The following is a 17,628-nucleotide window of genomic DNA, read 5'->3' as shown; positions in this document are numbered from 1 at the left end:
AGAGTCAGCTTTTGATGTTTGCTATGGCTGCACAGTGTGTTGATGCAACATCAAGATTGTGATGCGTACATGTGCAATAGTCACATCACAGGAAATGCAGTGTAAAGTAAGGCAAATTAACTCAAACACATCATGTTTTAACTTTTTTGCTGCTTGGGTGTAATAATGAAACTTGCGCATCTCATTTTCCGTGACTAATCTACAAGAGAAGACTGTCTGATCGGCCCAAATTTTCAATGAAAGAGTTTGTTAACATTCAGACTCAACATGTGCATGACAGAATGAATAAGAAACAGGAGATGATCACTGAAAAGGAAGATTTAGTTGCAAAAACAAACAACTGTCTGTTGTACAGAAGTATTGCAGCTGCAGAAAGGATGACATTGACCAAAAGACAGGTACTTTGTCGACAGTGCCTTGCAGTTGTTACTTACTGTGAAAAGAACACTGCAGCATCATTTCCTATTCAAAAGATTTCTATCAGTAGACTCAAATTCTGAGAAAATGTATGTGTTTACAATTAGATGCCCGGTATTGTGAATGCTCTTTTTTCCCCCAGTTCCCTCTTCCAGTGTTATTTTAGCTATTTCATTCAACCAAATTTAATTAAACTTCAGATGTTGCAAGTGATGACCTAGTTCCTTTGAGGTATAAAAGACATTAAAGTTCACCTCTGAATGAGATGTAATCCACTCCTGCATGCCCTAAGCCTATATGTATCTCATTCTGAGTTCAGGTTCTTTCTGTGTCACTTCCTTTCTGTTCTCTTCTCTTTTTGTTCCTCAGCTGCTACTAATAAAAGTGCTTGTAGTTTCACACTAAAGGCACTGCTGCCACAGGAACCAAGTCTAATGATTCATATCAGGTATTTTAACAATGCTAGCAACCTGTTCCTGGTTACCTTGGGTGCCAGGAGGGAACTCTTGACTGAGGCTATGATGTATTTATGGGAAAAATAGCAATGGAAGACCAGTAACTCAGCGATAGTTGAACACTAGCTGTTTAGTCTATGGAAAGCCACCTGAGCATCAGTAAACCCATCACTTTGCAAAGCAAATTTGTATAACCTCGGGGAGATGTTTCCATTTGAATTTTGTCTCATCTGCAATGCAGCAGCCTGACATGAAATCCCAGTGGCCTGCAGCTTTCCTCCAAACAAGCCTCTGGGATTCTGCTCAACTCGGAAGTATCACCTTTAAAAGTGAAATGTGTAACACAACCACTAAGTTGTTTACAACTGCTGTCACACTTCAGAATTTATGATAGGGTGCAAAACATGTGGTTTCCAAACCACACACTCCAAAAACTCTTTCAAGAGACCTATTCCCACCACTCAATTGAACATAATTTCATTTTTAGAGTGCACAGCACCAGGAAGAATGTGGTAATTTAACTCTAAGTGGAGCTGTATATGACTTTAGCAGGGAAGTGGAATTTGCTTGGATTGATGCAGTTTTGCTGGGAGGACTCGTACTGCTTATTTTTTCAGCTGTGCTGTTTTTGGTTCATAAAGTTAAAATATTACATCACAGGAGCGTTAAGTCCAAACTGACGTAGCATGTAGCGAGATGGCATGCTATGTTGTCTGTAAATGGACAGTCATACAGTACGTGAGGATTGTTGGCGTGATTATAGTTAAGAGTCGGGATTACAACAGATCAGATCATGCAATGTATATTATATGTTCTTGTACAAATCAACAGTTGGTTGTAATTAAATCAGTTTGTTGTTCATTCTTTGCATTTTTGATTCACTTGCTGCTTATTGCTCCCATTAAAAGTATTTCAAACCACTGGCTCACAGTTTTGAGTTCAAGAAATGAGACCAGTCCAAAAACAGCTAAAAAAGCAGAGAATCAGAATATCCCAGAATGGCTTTGGAACCTCTCCAACAAAAGTTACTTAGTTAATTCACTGCCATTAATTGCACAGTAGAAATGTTAATGGTTATCAGTTTTTGAGACACCATCTAAGATTACCCTGCATTCCTTGCATTTAAATGTTGTTATGAACCTGTAAGTTTGGTTGAGCCAAAAATCAGTGGCCATTGTTGTAAATAATTCATTGCATATATGCTCTTTAGCCAAGGTTTCAATAATCCTATTTTCAGCTTCCAAATACTAACAGTGATAGCAAATACAGAATTAACATTTCAGTATATTAAAACCACTGGTCAAAACATCCGTGAACATGGAGAGATAAGGAGTGCTGTGATGTGGCCTATGTGAGGGTATTTTATTTCTCTGTAATAGCTTTGCTTAATTGTTTATTCTCTATTCTAGATCTGCAGCTGGCCAATCTTCAACCAGCTCTGACATGGCTGAGAGGAAGCTGGATGGCTTTGGACAGAGTTGGATGGTGGCACTTTTACTGCTGTGTAATCTAACAACGGTAGGAAAGCACCCACAAGATAAACTGTGCTTAACTGAATACTTTTACATGCGTGGACATATTATGTCAAACTTTTTGGTGGCAGCAGGAGAACACTTAGAAAGCACAATTTTCTCTTACCAGTTTAGCAATTTTAAATGATCGCTGCCTGACAGCACTTCTTGTAACAGATACAAAATACGCCGAAGCACAAACACTTTGCTTCATAGTTAGGAAAAGCGTGGACTCAATATCTTAGCCTGCACAAACATAATAATTCACTTTGTTGAAAAATAATGACATGTAATGTAAAACTAGCAAAAAAAGGCCACCTGACTAAATCACAGCTGATTCTTTTATGGCACAGTGCACTTTAGCAAAGACAACCACCTTTATTTGCCCTAAGTGTGACATACATGTATTCTTAAGAACAGTTTTTAAAATGCCTCCTTTTATTATTATTATTTCATTATTATTTCTGCAGATTTTTTTTATATTGTTGTATAAACCATGTTAAATAGTGCCTTACCTTTTCAAATGGTCATTTCTGAGACATGTAAGTTTTGTTAAAAAAAAAAAAAAAAAAAAAAAAAATTCAACCCACAAGTTGCTCTTAAAAGGATTGAACAGCAGCTTAAGCTTAGTATCTGCTGCTTGATATGTCCAGTTGGCAATTTTTCTGCATAGATGTCATATTTTCCATGACGCGCAAATGGATTTTATGAAATCTCATGTGTCAAACTCCCTTTTCCAGTATTAAGTAGGCTATGATGACTTTCTTAGCCTAATACTTCCCCAATGAATCCAAATTCCTCAACCAAAAATGGACTCAGACAGAAATCTGGCATGTAATACGTGTATATTACTCATGTTTGCTTTTCCTACCCACAAATAAAAAGTAACAGGAGAAGAATGTTAAAATGCTAATACGAACAAAAAGGTCTGAATCCCAATTGAAGTTTTCTTTTTCAAAAAAATCAAAGGAGGTTTGAATTTTAGAGTCTTTCAAATAATTTCCACATGTATCAAACGTTATTTAAGCTTTTTCTTCAGCAATTGCAAAGTCAGTATGAAATAGGGACTGTATGTTTCTGCTCTATAATAGCTGTATGTAATGTATTTTTTATGGTAATTTTCCCAAGATGTCTCAGGAATATAATATTGCTTGACTGAAAAGATTTACACATTTTCTTTCCTTCCTTGCAGTTTTTGGTGAAGGCAAGCATGGGGGTTAATGAAACTCATCAGCAACATCCAACCAATGTCTACCATGACATGGGACTCACCAGGAACAAGATAGTTACAGCACAGTTTGAGTGCTATCAAAAGATAATGAAGGACAATATCCACGGCAGACAAGGTAGCTGTGATGTTTTATCGTTCTGAACTTTCTGTACCCATCTTGAAAGCACAGGAAATAGGTTTCAAGCACTATTTGGAAAATTCTACAAGTGTGTTCTGTGGTCAGTTCATGGTGTTTGTATGGTCAGAACAGCAAAGAGCAAAATTTCAGTCTTAACTGGAAAATTTCTGAAGTGGAGTCAAGTAAAGATTTTCCGATATCTTAGAAACTTTTTCAATAAGTAACTGTTGGAATCACAATGTAAGAACAAAATGCCTGAAGCCAAAGTGGTCTGCTAAAAAGAGTTAATGTGATTTAATGTACTGGTTCAGATACACTGTACACTGTTTCTTCACTTCTGCATCATCCCTACTTGACCAATTAAATCATTCAGCCTGAACTTTTGTCTTTGGTTTTAGAGCCCATGTGTAACCGCACTTGGGATGGGTGGCTGTGTTGGGACGACACCAAAGCTGGAATTACATCGGAGCAGCACTGCCCAGACTACTTCCAGGATTTTGATCCTTCAGGTGAGCTTTGCGTCTTGTAATGGCCAAACATGCTTGGTCCAGTTGCAAGTTTGATAAAACTTGCAACCCCCAATGTAGGTCAAATCCTCACTCATAGTTTGCAAGCTTCCCCTCAAAGACTTCAGGTTGGACAAACCCAAACTGGGATGATCCTTCTGGTGTCATTATGGTGAAAACTCAACAGAACCACAGAATGCATTATTAATTAACAATTAAATTCACAGGTTGAGTAGTACTCCCCATGACAAATACACTAACTTCATAAAGATCCCCTTTTACCTCTGTTTTACCCTTTCGTTTAGCTGGGTGAGAGCAGTGAGAACTGGGTCCTGAGCTCAGGCACAACATACGAACCAATTACAACAAATGGCCATGCAGCTTAAAGGTTTATACTTATGAGAGGATAGACAGGAGCATTTATAATCTTTGAAGTGTCCTGAAATGACGGAGTAAAGCTTCTTGTGTTTATGATGCAAGCTTATTTTTTTCATTTTTAAATGTGCTTCCATGTGGTGTAAATGTATCACAGTGTTTCTCACAGATTCAGATACAAAACTTCAGTGGAGCACATCCCCCAACAGGATATTCAGTTGAATGAGTCAATCCAATCTCTGATCGCGTTTTTCAGTGATGGAATTTTAGAATTTGTTTTTAACTTCATGGAGCTTGGTATAACAACCATTTCTATTTGTCTTTTTTTTTTTTTTCAAAAGGCCGTGAGCTATCTGTCTTTACCTCTTATCTTTGTAACTCCACTATACACTGATCATCTGCAACACCTTAAAACCACTGCCTAATATTGTGTAGGTCGTCTACGTGCTGCCAGATCTGCTCTGACCCCCATGGACCTCTGGGGGTGTCTTGTGATGTGTGGCATTATGGAGAGTTATGGGGAGTTTGGAGATCAAGTCAACACCTGGGGCTCCTCGTTGTGTTTCCCAAGTGGTCCCTGAGCAGTTTCTGGGTTGTGATGGGGTGCATTGTCTTGGTGGGGAAGACCGCTGCTGTCAGTGGTTTAAATGTTATGGTCGATTGGTGTAAATACAGTGAATCAATCAAAGAATCAAGAAGCGTTTAAATAATCTGAAAGTTGTGCCATTAAAGTAGCTAGCACGTTGTTTTGATCTTGTTTTTTACCCCCATTTTTTCCAGAGATGGTTACAAAGATTTGCACTGACAGTGGCCATTGGTTTCTGCATCCTGAGAGCAACAGGACATGGACCAACTACACCCGCTGCAATGAACACACCAATGAAGGCAGAGTGGTAGGTCACTTCATACAACTGCATTAATGCATACGGATATAAACAAATGAATCCTGATTAGCATCGACTTTTAATGAAAGTCTGGGCAGTTGCTGTGCACTTACAGTGACATGAAGGTAGTAAAAGGTCACTAATGTACATATGAATGCTCAATCCTAATTCTGCTCCTTGAACCTAGATATCTGTTATGCTCACCGCTGTTTAGAGTAGGACGTCTCATTTTTTGAGGATGTCGGGGTTGTGGTCCTTCAGCCCGAAAAACAGCATGGAGAGCTGCAGTGGGGTAGACAGTAAATTTTCAGAAATATACTCCACAAATAAGTACATCTAAGCAAAAATGTCATGCTTGCTTTGGATGAAATGTATTCAATGATTCTGTAGTGGTGCTAAAAATGAACACTCGCATCAATAGCGTTCATTATCTGGAAAGTATAATTATCCACACCAAATGGAAAGAGCCACATTGAGAGCATTTTAAGAGAAACATTAAGCTAAATGTTGATGCTATAATGAAACACTATCTTTCTACATGAGTAGTCATTAGGAGAAGGATAATCAGACCAGACCACATAATCTAATTCCTGTCTCTTGTTTCCTTCCAGACCGCAATGAATCTGTTCTACTTAGCCCTCATAGGACATGGGCTGTCACTGACCTCCCTCTTCGTCTCCCTCGGAATATTCTTCCATTTCAAGTGAGTCAGCATCTCTTATCTTGCTTCATAGAGAGATGTTTCTTAGTCTTTACACGGATTAGAAGCACTGTGATAAATCATCGCCTTTCTCTTCTTGCAGGAGTTTGAGCTGCCAAAGGATCACCCTTCACAAAAACCTCTTTTTTTCTTTTGTTCTCAACTCTGTGATCACCATCATTTTCCTGACCGCGGTGGCAAACAACCAGGAACTGGTGCAGAGGAATCCAGTGAGTTTGATCTATTGATTTGTAGTTTTCTACTTTTTTTTTTTAATTTTTTTTTTTTAAAATCAATGCTATAATAGATTTCTCTCCTCGATTTATTTGCACACTTCTGTGGGGCATTCTAGTTTAGGTGTTTTAACCCTATGAATCCCAAGCAGTTTTCTAAGCATTTCTACTATTCTATCTTTCTACCAAAAGAAGTAGAGGGAACTTAAAAATGTCTTCTGTGCAGTTTGGCAAAATTATGATGCTATAAATCCTTTCAAAGAATGAAAGTCCATTTTTAAAAAAATTTATTTTACAAAATACAAAAAATGTATCTCAGAACTAGAAAGCACTCAGAGAGCACAATACTCCCCCAACGCCACTCAGTCATTATATGAATTCTGACGGATGAAATCTTTTAAAAATTTGTGGTCCGCAGCGGCCAATATGTTGTAGGATCACAATCATGTGTTCACTTGTTGTCATAGTTACAGTGACGCCGTGCCGCTACCTCACAATGATACAGAAATCTTTAACAAAACCTGGATCCAGACTATATCACTGCCAAAATCTGATCAGTTGGTCTTTGTGTCATCTCTGACCTTCCCTGAAAATTTCATCCAAATCCATTAGTCCGTTTTTGAGTAACGTTGCTAACAGACAGACATCCAACGTCGATCACCACATAACTCCGCCACATTCTTTGACGGAGCAATAAACAACATTAATCCAAGAAGTAGTAGTTGAAGGGCCAATTGAAAACCCAATGTTTCTTTCTGTTTCTACAGGCTCTAGCTCTGGTAAATGGTGGGATTTTGGTATTTTTTTTGCAGATAGCATGCCTTTCAAACCCACCAGCAAGTTTTGGGATTCAGAGAGATAAAAGTTGACATGCTGCTCTAAAAAATGCACTATTGGGTACAGCCTGCCTCCACATTTATTATGTACATGTTTTTCTTCCCCAGACAAGCTGCAAAGTGTCCCAGTTTATTCATTTGTACCTGTTTGGCTGTAATTACTTCTGGATGCTGTGTGAAGGAATATATCTGCACACTCTCATTGTGGTGGCCGTGTTTGCAGAGAAGCAGCACCTCATGTGGTACTATCTCCTAGGCTGGGGTACGGATGACAAATGACAAATTAAGCTCATTTACAGCTGTTTAAGAATTTCAACATCGTTTGTTTAACTGAATCCATTTTTTTGCAGGCTTTCCTCTCATTCCAGCATCCATACATGCCATTGCTCGGAGTTACTACTACAATGACAAGTAAGGCAACGCTAAAAATACTATGAGCAATTAAATCTATAGTTAGCAGTAATACTGAAAAGCAAGTTAAATATAAAAGGTGAATATATCCTGTGACTGTGTTTCATGTAGTCCAGCATTATATGCTGCTCATTTATCTGCATCTTGCACAGTTTAACAAAGCATTAAATCTCACTTATGGCTGCTCTGCACTGACCTGCTGCAAATTGCAAATTAATTTCTCTGCATGATGGGTCAGCTGTCATGCGGTGCATTGATACTGTTGTGTAAACCTTTCCTTTTTGTACTCGCCTCCATTGTAGCTGTTGGATTAGCTCCAAAACGTCGCTACTCTACATCATCCATGGTCCCATCTGTGCTGCTCTCTTGGTAAGACAGCTCACTCTGTTTCCTGATACCAATCAGTTGCAACAAAGTTAATCTTAACATGTCTGTTTTCTAAAATAAACCAACTGATTTGTTCCATGTTTCTCTTGGTACACTGTTGTTATTGCACAATGAGTACAATAAGCTGCTTTTGTCCTCTTCCGAGTGGACGCTGCAGGGGGGCCTGCAAGCAGGACACAGCTTCATAGCATGCATAATTGTGTTTGTCTTGTGAAATCAATGCATCTGCCCGCTGAGGATCCACCCACTGGTCCCCAGGCCTGTGCTGTTTTCTAGGAATTCACCTAATCAGCACAGCAGGGCATGCTTCACAGAAAACTGGTCCCTTAGGGCCTTCTCAGCACTAAATGTTCAGCCTCAAACAGCCTTTACAAAAATTTGCACAGGTTTTAAGGCCCAAAGAAAATGTTTTGATATTGCTTTGGACCTGGACGCCATCATTACGAACTGAATTATGGGTTAGAGTGAGGATCTGTGAGGTGTGTCAGTATCATCGGAGCAAGTACTGACGTCAAAAAAAGTAAATTCTTGAGTTTTTTGACATAATTGAACAAATGCTTAAATACTGCCTCTTAATAAATATGATATACTTTGAAAAATGACACATTTTGTGGTCATTTTCATAATTTCAATTAAAAAAAAACAACAAAACAGATCATTCACATGGAAAACATTTAAGGTTTCAGGTTTGCTGTCATTGATTCAGATCTTTTCTTTTTTGTTCTAATACATAAATTTTTTTTTTTATTTTGAAAAAAGTTCACTTGACTGTGACTGAAACATTTACAGTCTCCATACAGCATATCATGATTTTGACTTGAAACCACACTTAAATACAGTCCTGTTCTTTATACCTTAAACTTTCTGTGATACACTACTGCTCATTGACACATATTTGTAAGGTATTAATATGATTAATTAACAGAACCTAAATGTAATGCTGATTCATTGATATCCTCTCCCATTAGGTCAATTTGTTCTTTCTCCTAAACATTGTTCGAGTTCTCATCACCAAACTGAAGGTGACCCATCAAGCGGAGTCGAGTCTCTACATGAAAGCAGTGAGAGCCACCCTCATCCTGGTGCCTCTTCTGGGAATTCAGTATGTCCTGCTTCCCTACAAGCCAGAGGGACGGGTTTCCTCTGAAATATATGACTATATCATGCACATACTCATGCATTACCAGGTAAGTTGATGGCTGGTGTGAAAGCCTGTGTGCCACAGTGTTTTGTCCAGTCGTGGTGATAGTGACTGATTGTCGCCAACTTCCTGAAACATTTCCATTGGCATGTTGCGTAAATGCATGTCCAGTGTGTATTTTTAGAATGGTATTCAAAGGTTGCTGCCTGTTGCGTGTACTGCTGTTTTCCTGTAAAGTCCTGTTGTCCTTGTTACATGTATATAATTTATCATAAAACTTAGAGGCACTTATTTTACAAAAGTGATCTGTTGAATTGACTTCAACCACATTACTTTCTGAGCCTTTAGTAGAATCCAAACATTCCCATCAGCCTCAGATGAGACTGTGTTTATGCTGTAGACCAGCAGCAAGAACAGCAGGAAGGAAGACATGAATTATCTGAGCTGAAAGGGGCTGAAATGAGCTGGATGTTGACAAGGTGTTATCTGATCATCCTGAGCTGCCCCAGCATGGTCAGTGCAGGGAAAATGTCTTGAGTAACGGGCTAAGTCCGCACTCAAAATGTATTCGGTTTGACCTCTCAAGTTTCTCTGCTTCATCGCCCTTTGGCCCTACAGATGTTGTCTACAAACAGCTTACCTAAGACTATTCTCTAAACATGTGTCTTTTCTCTGTGTCATTTGTTTCTTTTTCCATTCCAGGGTTTACTTGTGGCCACCATCTTCTGCTTTTTCAATGGAGAAGTAAGATGGGGTTATGCCCTTTTCTTATGTCTTTTAAACGTGCACACAGACGTACACACTATTACACACTTCCCCTTTGTGATCAGGGGTAGCCTAGACAACATCGTCTCATCTGCTGCCTTTTGCAGGACTATGCTGTTGGCAAACAGCCATGGGTTGTAAACTGATTGCTTACAATTAGGCAGGTTATTGATCCACACATCTTGTTTTTGTTGGAAGTGAATGAATTACAAGATCCGCTAAATAACTCCTCTTTGATCCAGGAATAAAGGAAGCTAGCACATAGTGAAGCTTTTACCGCTATCTGATATAATTTGCTGCCGACATGTGTCCTAATTCTGAGCTCATTATAGGCTCAAAGAAACAGTGACATCATTATGTCTTTACACAGGAACACTGGCTCAGGAAATGGATAATTATAGATCCTCAATCAAGGCACACAAAGTGCTTCAGAGAGAATTTACGACAAAAGAGAGTCCAAAAGCTTGATAAAGAAACATTTTCAGAAGTACACACGTTCACTGTCTTTCCAGGAGTTGCTGGTGAAGATCAGTATGAATTTGTTGCATTAAAGGGAGCTTTATTTTTTATTGAATATTTAGTGAAAACATTTTACTTTTTGGCAGAGCCAGGCCAGCTGTGCTTCCAGCTTTATGCCAGAGTAGCTGTGTCTTTACGTGCTCCATATGGAGTTCAGGTGCATCTGACGTTTACTTGCATCCTATTCTTTAAAGAAAAGTACACCATTTCTGAAAATACACATATTTGCTTTCTCTCAGCATGAGATGAAAAGACGGACAGATTTTCATGTTTTTACATTAATTATAGAACTGAAGGCAAGAGAACTCACAGAGAAGCAATGGAGAGTGAGGCTTATATTGTTGTGGCCAAAGAGAAACCTGTGCATTATCTCCACGCTGTGACCATACATGTATAATAATTCTAGGTTAGCAACCGCGTAAATGTTGAAGAAAACAATGAGCATGCTCTTGGTGCTCCTGACTCGATGCATCTTTTGCGCTTATAGAAACTGCAAGCGCTTCCACTGTGGGAACTGTTGTTTCTTCTCTTAGTGGTAGCTGCAGACTTCTAATCCCCAGTGATGATCCTCCACATGAAATCATAAATAGGCACCTACTAGTGGTCACAAAAACACGTGTAACACAAGTCCAGCTGTTGATAGCGTGTTGTCACGCAGTCTCCTGACTTGTGACAATTACTGGCTGTAGATGTTGTGCACATGTGACCATGACACGCTCTGTCACCAGTATCAGAACTTTTTGATCAACCCTTGTTAACTGCCATCCATCAAAAAATAGTTACACTACCACAAACTCCCTCTGAAGCTGCAATGTGTTGTTTTTATATTATATTTCTTTGAGTTAGGCTAATCACGTACCATTTCTAGCTTGATGTAAACTAATAATTCTTTGGCAGTCCCATTAATATGTGAAATGTCTTTCCCCTGATTAGGTCCAAGCAGTTCTGAGGAGGCACTGGAACCAGTATCAGATTCAGTTCGGCAGCAGCGTAGGAAACCACTCGGATGCCCTGCGTTCAGCCTCCTACACAGCTTCCTCCATCACTGAGGTACAGGGCTGCTACAGCATTGACGGTCACACAGAACACATGAACGGCAAGTCCTTCCATGATGCAGATGCCTGCATCTTAAAATCAGACAGCCCCTTCGCCTGACATCAACACTCCTCTCAAACGCTATCTGTCCCACCACCACCCTTAAAATCTGCAGCATGCTTGGAGCTCCGTGGCAACCAGGGAAACTTGCCTCTTTCTATAAATACAATGTCAGAAGAAATGAGTGAGGAAAAGGACTGTCCACCCAAAGCTCCCACCCACTGGAAGGAAATGATGGCGTCTCAGTCACACCAACACAGGCCCTTTAACAGTACTGTAAAGTGAGCTTGCTACAGCTAATCCTGCGCTGTGTCGTGTCAACAGTTTGCCACTGAACTGCTTAACTTGGACAAAGATGCATTCTGATAATCACAATATTGTTGCAATCTTTCTGCCTGACAAAATAATTTTTAAATGATGAATAGTGACTGCCCGATTATCCTGTTGGGGTCATGTTGTGCACCAAAAGCCTTTGGTTACACTGTAAATTCTTTTGACACGGTTAGTGCCAAACCAAGAATTTTTGCCTGCCTCATTTAGATTTATTTTCAACAGAGAATCAGAACAGAGATAGGATGTCTAACAGGTGCATAATAATATATTACAGCTATATTATATCTTTCACATGATAAAGTTAATTTATATCATCATATTCTTGTTTATTAAATGGAAACAAAATAAATACCATACAGTATTTATTACCGTTGACATGCTACAGTTTATTCTAAATTAGTCATTTATATAATGATATGACTTGTTCCAGCAACACATAAGCTTTCTAAGCTTTCTCTTGTTTGTTTCAGTGTTTATGTTAGTGCAGCTCATTTACAGAATCACATCCTAAGCTTCATACCTAGAGATTTCGAGATTTTGTCATGCTAGTGTTTGAGCATGTTCAAGTGATCCTTACCGACGTGCATCTGTTAAACCACATGGTAGCTTGTAATGTAACCTTTTAACACAATATGACCACAGACAAGCCGTCGTGATATTATATATGCTCCAATATCTGCTCAGTACACTTGAATGTAACAGTTTAAAGACCTGGCCATTGAACATAAATACATCACATTCCCTTTCACTGCTGTCTTTACGCAACCCATACCCTTACTTAGATATACGGAGATGTTAGCACTATTAGGTGTTCAGATCTAAAACAGCACAGTGTTAAAAAATGCAGAGCTTTGTGTGAGTGTGTGAGGTTGATTCAGGTACTGGTGAGAAGATGAAGTAGAGTTTATGAAGTCTAGATTTGGTAATGTATACATCCATCTGAAGGTTCTGTTTACAACCCTTTAGAACTATCTGATATCATAAGAGCACCAGCATCTCAGACCAAAACAAACAGGCACACCTCCTTCCTACCTTTAAGTTACAACCACAAAGGTCATCTCAACGAGAGCCAACAAAAACTAATCTAGCCACTAATGTTGAACCCATGCTATCATTGTAAAATACACTGAATGGCCATAGCGAGTAATTATTAACTCGAGTAGAGTTATCTTCACTTCACCTGTCTCTCACTTCTGTCCACTCGTGTCTGTTGTGTTGTCTGTTTCCACTCATTGGTTCACTCAAGTATAGAAACAGACACACAATGACTGGAACAGAACAGACACAAGCAAATGTTTGCTTTTCCAATCCAGCGAGGGAGGTCATTCTCAATGTGTTTATAAGCATGAGGAGGGCCAGCAGTTTCAAAGGGAGGGATTCACATGCATACGCAGCTGGACTGGCCACTGAAACAGGACAGAGTAGTGCGACTTCATTCTCTGCTGACGCCATTACTCCACTGTATCTTGACATAGCAGATAGTTGTTTGCTGCTATATTAACATTAAATGGTTATTATTGTTCAAGATCTTGCATGTAAGTAAATTTAAATATAATACTCACATGCACTTGAAAGACGCATCTGATAATCGCTTCTGTTCTTGCAGGCCATGCATTAAATCCTTTGTAGTACAACTTACTGTTAGAAATGGGGGATAAATTTACAGTTGTTATTCTGTGCCAACAGATGTGAAAAAATTCGGGAAAAGCTAATGTAACAACAAAAGCACTCGGAGAGTGCAGTACTCCGCCAGTGCTGCTCAGTTGTTATGCTTTCCGCCGGCTGAAATCTTGAAAAAATTTGTGGTCTGCAGCAGTCGAATTGTAGTGGAATCGCAATCATGTGATCATCAGCAGGCAGTTGACGTAGTGTTCACTAGTAGTCATAGCTACAGTGACGCTGTGCCGCTATTTCACAATGATACAGAAATCTAGACAAATCAATCTGTGAATCCAGATTATAAGCCACATCACTGTCAAAATATAATCAATTGATCCTCGTGTCATTTCTGACCTTCCCTGAAAATTTCATACAAATCTGTTTGTCCATTTTTGAGTAATGCTGCCAACAGACAGACGAACAGACAAACCAATGCCGATCGTCACATAACTCCACCACATTGCTTGGTGGAGTAATTAGCCAAGTCAAGTAAGTATCTTCATGCTAGCTAGTCATGTATATGTTTACTAGACAGTACCTTGTCAGGGAAAGCACAATTTTCTCTTAAAATCTTTTTAATTTTGGTAAAGACCCACCTTATTTGGCAAATTCAGACAGATGAAGCCTCATATTTACTTAATTACGTTTGCAGATAGTTTTGTCCTCTGTCTTTTCAGAGTAGTCTTACTACTAAAGGATGCTTTAAGACCAGTATGCAGGTTTGATTCCAGGCACAACATTTTTAGTTTGTGCAATAAAAAAATCGAAACACAGAGGTTGGTTAAGTGCTTCAGTAAAAGAAAAGTGTGAAAAAGTGCAATGAAAATGGATTTAATCATGATGTATATAAAGCATGTGACGTCCACATTCATCCAATCATCCACTGAAACTTCAGCTACACTAGAGACATTAAAAATGGCAGCAGAGCAAACACATCAGATCTGTGTGAAGCAATGAGGAAAGCATTATATTTTGATAAATACATGGAAAAAATTACAAATTCCATATGTCCATTGATGTCATTTCTGTTTGTTTAAGGTCTGACTGGCGCTCTCGCAGTTGCTATGATTTTATTATGCTCTCCTCTTCTGCAATGATGCTCGAATAGAGAATTAGCACCCCCACCTACTTATCTCAATGAAACAAAACCAACTAGTTGCATTACAGTAGTGGATGAAAATGCATGCATTAATTCACTCTTTTCTCTGTATTGCTTTTTAAACGTGTTTAAAATGTGCTACATTTGGACGAAAATCAGGCTGCTTACCTCAAGGTGACAATTTTTTTTCAATCTGAGCCTGAGGTAAATAGTGTTTTTTCGATGATGCTGCTGTATTGTGGTATAAGTTAGATTTGAATTTTGAAAAATTACAAAGTGTTTTATTTGCCACAGCCCTCTGGTTTTGCAGTAGTGTGATGTCAGTCTGTACACAGCCTTAATTAAAAGTACATGACGTGATTTCCACTTCTCTTAATAAAATACTGCAAAAAAGTTATTTTCAAAAAGCATTTAGATAAATCAGGATGTTTCAGACCTGGTCAATAATCAGTGCACCTTTTTTTTTAAATCCCAGAACCTTTGTTGTTTGTTTTGTTTGTTTTGTTTGTTTGTTTGTTTGTTGGGGATTTTTTGTAGCCTTTTTAACACACTGTTCATAATGCTGGGAACATGAGTCACTATCAGTTGATGTAAATATTTTTGTAAATTGAACATTTCTGCAGAGGACAAGTTGAACGTGTGAGTGCGTGTGTGCATGATTTATATATATACACATATATATATATATATATACAGTATTTATGAGTATATTCTACTCAGAAGCATTCACCCACTACTTCTGTGTTTTTATAAAGGGAGGGCCGGGGTGACTAACTGGGAACATCTCTCAACTCCCAACATGCTACTGTATGTGTCTGCCCTTATTTCCTGTCCTTGTTAAATGCTGTCACTTTTCTATTTAGACTGTATTTTAAAGCACAGAAATGGTGTAAATCTGATATGTGAAGATTCGTATTCAACCTTCCAAAGGGCATGTTTTCGTTATGATGTATAATACATGAAAACAAAAATGTACCTCCAATTTGTCTCAATTTTTCATGTTTATTGTTTCTTTTCTATTGGATACATTACTTCTGAGTCTAAGGTAGATAACCTGCTCATGCAGAAGTTCAAATTTTAACACACATGGTCCAAAATAACCATCTTCTGACATATTATCAACAGAAATTACATTGCTGGCTACTTGTTTGTCTTTGATAACATTTGAATATCTCAATGTTCAGTCTTTAATGCAACTATGAAGCACTTGATTCTACACAGAACATGAAACGTGACCTATTTTTGAGAAAAAAAAATTTCACTTATGGCTAATATTTTAGACACAGGGGCAATTTCAACACACAAATATATTCACAGTATTTAAACCCCCATATATTGTGTGAAATCAGACTGCAGTATCACACATGCAGTTTTTACTTTTATGTCATACCTGCAGGACAGTTTCTCCATTTAAACATTAACTACACAACCTACATTTATGGCTTTCACTGTACTGCTTTGATTAAGTGACTGATGTACAATGACAGAATTATGATGTCTTCATAAAGTCATTTATTGTGTAGTGATGCATCATAATCATTTATGAAGCTACAGTTATTTCATCAGAATCGTGGAAAAGTCAGAGGCTTTTGGCACATGTAGTAAATCTTGTGTATCATATAAGTTGTGTATTTATGTGTGAAATGTTTTCATATGACTCTCCAAAGGGTTTGTGAACTCCCCAGTGACACTTTGGTAAAATGTTGTAAAGTATGACAAAAGCATTGAGACAATGTCTGTAGTTTTTGTTTATACTGTACTGTATCTAACTTTGGTAGTCTTGACACGTTGACTCCACACTGCTGTTTGAATGTAAATGGTTTTGTTTTATTTTCTGGATGTGAAGAACACACACACACACACACACACACAACACACACACACACACACACACACACACACACACACACACACATATATATATATACGTTGTGAGTCAAAAGTTTGGACACACCTTCTCATTCAGTGGTTTTTATTTAATTATTTTAGCATTGTAGATTAATACTGGAGATATCAAAACTATAAAAGAATATGTATTGAATTATGTTGTAAACAAAAAAGTGTTCATCTTCAGCATTAATCTACAATGTAGAAAATAATACAAATACATAAAAAGCATTGAATACGAAGGTGTGTCCAAACTTTGACTGGTAGTATGTGTATATATATATATATATATATATATATATATATATATATATATATATATATATATATATATATATATATATATATATATATATATATATATATATATATATATATATATAAAAAATTATATTTACATTATTTTACAGACTTAGACAATGTTGCTATGTTGTGTGTGTCTGCATACTAATACAGAATAGCACAGCACTCGCCCTCAGCTGCAGTTGTTTTTTTCATTTTCTGTTTTTCCTTTGCATTTCGTGCTATCACTGGTCCAGCCCAAGTATGTTGAAATTCTACCACAACAAACATTTACAAGTGCTCCATGTTTGAAGAGTGTATTCAGGAATGATTTCACTGCATCCGTGACACACAATCAACTGCTTTATATGTCAGTACCACACCCATACTAAATGTTCTAGTCAATGAAAAGCACAGCTTTCACTTCAAAAGTTTGTCAAAATGTCGTTTGCCAGTGCAGACAGCTTCTGTTTAGTTTAGTTATGCTCTTGCACCTCTCAGTCTAAAACAATACAAGCAAGGTCATTTAGTAGTATTTTCAGTGTATCATTCACATTTGTTCCACCCACTGTATGTTATATTTATGAGATCAGTGTCGAAGTCATGCCTGCCAAAAGAACACCGTGTAACTGAATTGTGCAGCTGATTTGACACCTCTGTGGCTCTGTAGTGAGCTGCCGTAATGAGAAACATCTGCTATGTTGGCAGGGTCCCCACAGTAACCATCAAAAACAACAAACACGCTTTCTTTTTATGGTATTCATATTGTAATTCCTTTTGTAGT

The 17,628-nt window shown here is 38.1% G+C and overlaps 1 protein-coding gene across 1 annotated transcript in view; it reads left to right on the top strand.

The window, feature by feature from the left end:
* Positions 1 to 16,399, top strand: part of calcrla (calcitonin receptor-like a) — a 35,316-nt gene extending 18,917 nt beyond the window's left edge. Inside the window, exons 2-13 of the mRNA XM_023274528.3 lie at positions 2,282 to 2,390; positions 3,576 to 3,729; positions 4,131 to 4,241; positions 5,394 to 5,506; positions 6,109 to 6,200; positions 6,301 to 6,427; positions 7,375 to 7,528; positions 7,617 to 7,677; positions 7,980 to 8,046; positions 9,033 to 9,251; positions 9,908 to 9,949; positions 11,423 to 16,399. Coding sequence (XP_023130296.1) covers positions 2,316 to 2,390; positions 3,576 to 3,729; positions 4,131 to 4,241; positions 5,394 to 5,506; positions 6,109 to 6,200; positions 6,301 to 6,427; positions 7,375 to 7,528; positions 7,617 to 7,677; positions 7,980 to 8,046; positions 9,033 to 9,251; positions 9,908 to 9,949; positions 11,423 to 11,644 — 1,437 coding nt within the window. The 5' untranslated portion in view covers positions 2,282 to 2,315 and the 3' untranslated portion in view covers positions 11,645 to 16,399. The remainder of the gene's footprint in view (positions 1 to 2,281; positions 2,391 to 3,575; positions 3,730 to 4,130; positions 4,242 to 5,393; positions 5,507 to 6,108; positions 6,201 to 6,300; positions 6,428 to 7,374; positions 7,529 to 7,616; positions 7,678 to 7,979; positions 8,047 to 9,032; positions 9,252 to 9,907; positions 9,950 to 11,422) is intronic.
* The last annotated feature ends 1,229 nt before the right edge of the window (positions 16,400 to 17,628 follow it).

The sequence above is a fragment of the Amphiprion ocellaris genome, chromosome 11, assembly GCF_022539595.1.
Source record: "Amphiprion ocellaris isolate individual 3 ecotype Okinawa chromosome 11, ASM2253959v1, whole genome shotgun sequence".
NCBI classification, from domain to species: Eukaryota; Metazoa; Chordata; class Actinopteri; family Pomacentridae; genus Amphiprion; species Amphiprion ocellaris.
This window is presented reverse-complemented; position numbering and strand designations above follow the sequence as displayed.